At 40.8% G+C, this 4637-nt stretch overlaps 1 protein-coding gene across 1 annotated transcript in view; it reads right to left on the reverse strand.

Annotated features, from left to right (window-relative positions):
* Positions 1-4637, reverse strand: part of epb41l4b (erythrocyte membrane protein band 4.1 like 4B) — a 15619-nt gene that overhangs the window by 9140 nt on the left and 1842 nt on the right. Inside the window, 7 exon segments of the mRNA XM_035672351.1 lie at positions 348-478; positions 480-525; positions 671-739; positions 1296-1384; positions 1478-1565; positions 2223-2343; positions 3193-3245. Coding sequence (XP_035528244.1) covers positions 348-478; positions 480-525; positions 671-739; positions 1296-1384; positions 1478-1565; positions 2223-2343; positions 3193-3245 — 597 coding nt within the window.

Consider the following 4637-nt stretch of genomic DNA (forward strand, 5'->3'; position numbering starts at 1 on the left):
CCTGTAACTTGAGTTTTTAATCCACTGACTTCAATGTAAAACAGACTTCATGCTGCTTTGTTCAGCTGCTCTGACAAATGACAGGAAGTGCCCTTCAAGTGTGAGAACTTGCTTTGACCATCTCTGATAATAGTCAGAAGAAAACAAACAATATGAAGGGGATATCTCAGTCGCCATAGGAACAGATCCACGTAACCATAGATACACTGTAACCATAGATACAAAGGCTCTGTTTTATGTGACACACTATTCCCCATATGCTAGTAAAAGGGCTGGCCACAACTATGTGAGTGAGCCAACTTGTATCATCCTTCTCCTTTACAGTCCGTCTCTCTGCTGCGGTCTACCTGAATCTGAAGCGGGACCCGAGTCGTGTGAAGTCGCTGCGGCTGGCCTTGCCCGTGGTCGGTTGGCGTAGCCGGAAGAAGGCGTGGCTCTTCCACGGCACAACTTCCCAACAGGTGTACTTACAGGTCTTGGGAACTGGCCAGCTGGAACACAAACGTGTGCTCCTGCTCCCGACCCCATGCACGGTCAGAAAACAGCCACCTGTTAGAGACGCTTGTGTGTTCATGTGTGTGTGTGTGTGTGTGGTGTGTGTGTGTGTGTGTGTGTGTGTGTGTGTGTGCTCGTTTGTATGGAGGGATGTGTTTGTGACAGGATATAAACCTGATCATCGTCCTCCACCACGACCAACGTGAGTCGACTCTTTTTGAAGTCCAGACGAGTGATTTTGGGCCTGAGTAATACATAAAAGGAAACACAAACCAATGACACTCTACAATAATAACTCAGGATTCAGTGTTATCTAAAGAGGTTGAGATGATTAGAGCAGTGGTTCACAAACATTTTGAAACCATGGCACCCATCTGAAGTGTTTTTCTATCATATATGAACATATATGATGAGTGAATTAATATAGCCTTTATTTTCTCAGTCCGCAGTTGGGGGCTATGTTGCTCTGTGGGACTTACAGATAATTATTGAACTTATTCATTTCGATTTTTTTTTACTGCTGTTTAGTCAGAAGCCACAAAGGATTTTTCATTACTATGACAACTAAACACCAGTGTCAAGCTGTCATGCCATTAGCTGCAACATAACTGCAGATTTTCAGTTGTTTTAAAAGGGAGATTCTGATGTTTACTGCTCATTTCTATGCTAAATGTGATGTGTTTTAAACATATTAGAAAAATGTTTTAATGTGGTGAAACAATACTAAAATGTGCCCCCCGCCCCCTTCTCAAATAAAAGGAAATTGACCACTACATTAGAGATGGATTCAATGTCCTTACCAAAAAAAGAGGCCGATTTTGTTGGAGCCTTCAAACACTAAGATGCCAGTAGGAGTGAGACCTAGTGCGTATTCTCCTCCATCTTTGCCCTGAAGACACAACACACACACACATTTAGTCCTCAAAACACACCTGTAACGTAGTGACACTTAATATAATGATAATAATATACACTCACACACCTTGACAAAGTGCATATCTACTCCGTAAAGTTCCAGCCACTTGCATTTGTTGAGAAAAGAAATCTCTGCTTGAGACGGACTCTTTCCCCTGAGGATTTAAAAGAAGTTTTCACAACACAAATATCGGTTCTGTGTGGAAACTTAATCTGAAAAAGAAATATCAATAACAACACTTCATGAACTCTGCTGGTAATTGGTGTTAGCTCTAAGGGAAATACTTGGTGAGTAACCTTCCTGCTGCGTCCCTGACTCAGCTTTGGTGTGTAAGAAAGACTGTGAACTCAGTGTGGGTTCATCCTTGTGTGGCTCAGTCGCTTCGGTGAAGCGCAGCATATGTGTATGTAATCTAATCCGAGATGGGAGCAATCAGACCGCGGCTGGGTTAAATACTGCTCGGAATCAATCAAGACCCTCCAGGGATTAATCCCATAATCCCTCATACAGGCCAGTGAGACTGAGGCCAAGGCAGAGAAGGAGAGAAAGGAGGGAGAGTGAAATGTAGACGCCCCTGTCAGTGGAAATGCTGGAGCTGAAAGGCAGCAATTGAAGGACTTCCTGCTCAATGCTCTGCTTTTTTGCCCCAGTTGTTTCTTCCAATTGGGAGATAAACCTGCTAAGGTCAGATTACGGGTCGCTGGACGCCCTCCAGTAAGTTGCTTTCACTATTTTGGCTAATGCAGATACATGTGTGGGTTTTTGTGATTTCCTACAGGTTTAAATGTTTCGTATAAACCTTTAAACTCACCTGAGCTCCAACCACCTGCCGAAGATGTCCGCCTCCATGGCCTCACTCTGTTTGGGACTGAAACGAAACTCAGACACCAGCTCAGGAGAGTGCTCCAAGGGATCACAGTCTCCCAGCTCACCTGGAAGTGGACCAAGAAAATTAGAAATTCAGATGTAGGACATCAGCAGATAGAGAAGCTGCAAACATGTTGCTGACTCAGTACAGTCTAAAACTTGTAGTATTGGTAGTTCAGGTCTTTAAAGTGACACTATTTCATATTATAAACATAAAATAACACACTCTTCCTCTTACAGTCAAAAAGTTAATGTAATAAGTAATAAATCTTCTGAATCCAACACACTCAGAGGTTCTTCTGCTTCAGCCTCACTTGGTTTGGTATAACCAAGAGTTTATTGTGGCTGTTAATGAACTATAGATAGATACAGCTGTATAATTAGACATTACAGAGTCAATGTGACATTATGACTCTTCCCTACTTTACTGTTTTATCATTATCCTGTAATTGTCACTACCACAGTGCCTGTCTTTAAAGCTGCAAATTGTGAACATGATGAACATCTAATTGCAGACTAAAAACTTCTATTGACTTTTTAACTGCTTAAAACTTTAACTGTTCTCCTTGTTGGTGCATTGAAGGAAGCTTTGACGTTTTAGATTTGAGGTAAAGCTGTAAAAGGGCGACATTTTTAATGTAAGATTTGATTTTATGATGACCACTGACATAGAGTTCCCTTCCCACAACTGCTTTACCACCCAATGATAAATTATTAAAGAAATAATAAAATATATAAGAGGACTAAGTGTTTCAGCTTTCAAAGCTGCACACTGAAATGAATGACTTCCTGATACATCAAAAATCAATCTAAAAGGCTACAATTTGCTTTGGAAAACAACAACATGCTCTGGTAGTAATGTGAAAACTATCTACGTATAAAAGAATACAAGTGAGGATGTGAAGTCTACTTACTTTGTAAACAATATGACGCCAGCTCTACTGAGACATCATAGGGACATTTCAATCTGACGAGAGAAAAAGAGACATTGGTGAGGATCTGTTTTTAGTGTGAGTGCATTCACAGCCACTCATCAAACCCTCTGTAACACACTGTCCTACACACGGTGTAATGTCTACACGTTATCATGCGTTGTAAAGACATAAAAGTGTCTGAATGCCCTACACTGTGCGTGTGTGTGCATGTCAAGGAGGAGAGGAGCAACCCTTTTCCTAAAATAAGCAGCCCTCTGCTGTTTCTGATCTTGAGCTTTATAATAGAGCTGGACTCTGGGGATCTGTGGCCCAGATAGAGCCAGGAGGAGAGAGAGGGGTATCACGCTGTCTGAGTGTGTGTTTGTGCATGCAGGTTTGTGTTTGTGTGGAAGAAGCAGGCTCCGCTCTACAGAAGTCCCCCAAACTCTAGTGTAGGTCACCCATGTGTACGCTCCCACAGGTATGTGTGTTTATACACACTACTTGTGAGATCCAGAAGTCTGCACAGATAAAGAGAAATTACCTGAAACTGATTCACAAGGACTTCTTGAGGAGAGAAATGTATTTCAGGTTGAATGTTTTCTTCTGTTCCAGTTAAGGTGAGGTCAGATCAAGGTAGTAATAGTCTCTAAATTAATTTATCTTAATTCTTTAACCGTCTTTAGCATCTAGAAACTACAGAGTTGTACATTTATTTGCAAAATTACATTTGAGCATTCACTTTTTACGAGACTTTTCAGAAATTGTTTTAACTAATTTACTCATTTACTTTAACTCTAACAAGCAGTCTGAGCCAATAATGAAAATATTTTAAAGACATAGAGGGGGTTTCTCCAGGTTAAGTTTAGAGCACATAATATGTTAGGGTGACACAACTCTTGAGACACAGACACAGACTCCTTCTCGGCCTCCATTTCATCTGTCCCTGACCATCCATCTTCAAACTTCCCTCATATCGCCTTTAATCACATACTGTTGTGGCGTTTGTCCTTGCTGGTGAAATGTCATTTGTCTATGTAGCTTATTGTGTTTTTTTCTTTGTACAAGCCATTAGCTTCCCACATGTATATGTAAATGTCTTTGTAGATGTGTTTGTGTGCACAGTATGAATGTAAATGTCTCTGTTAATATATTGTATATAATATATTGAAAGTAATTAAACATTTTGGGGAATATGCTTATTTTGCTTTCTTGTCCAGACTTCAATAAGGAGATTGACACCACTCTCCTGTCTGACCACTAAGTCAGCAACTTGTTAGCTTAGCTTAGCACAAACAGGGGAAACAGCTCGGTCCAACAGTAACCAAATCTTCCTACAAGCACTTCTAAAGCTCACTATTTAATACGTTATATCTCATTTACTGTGTGGTTGCCATGCAACTGCTAGTAGTTGGATTTTGAACAGAGTCAAGCTAGCTGTTTCC

Source organism: Morone saxatilis, unplaced genomic scaffold, assembly GCF_004916995.1.
Source record: "Morone saxatilis isolate NCDOM2014 unplaced genomic scaffold, NCSU_SB_2.0 Contig24, whole genome shotgun sequence".
In the NCBI taxonomy this organism is placed as follows: Eukaryota; Metazoa; Chordata; class Actinopteri; family Moronidae; genus Morone; species Morone saxatilis.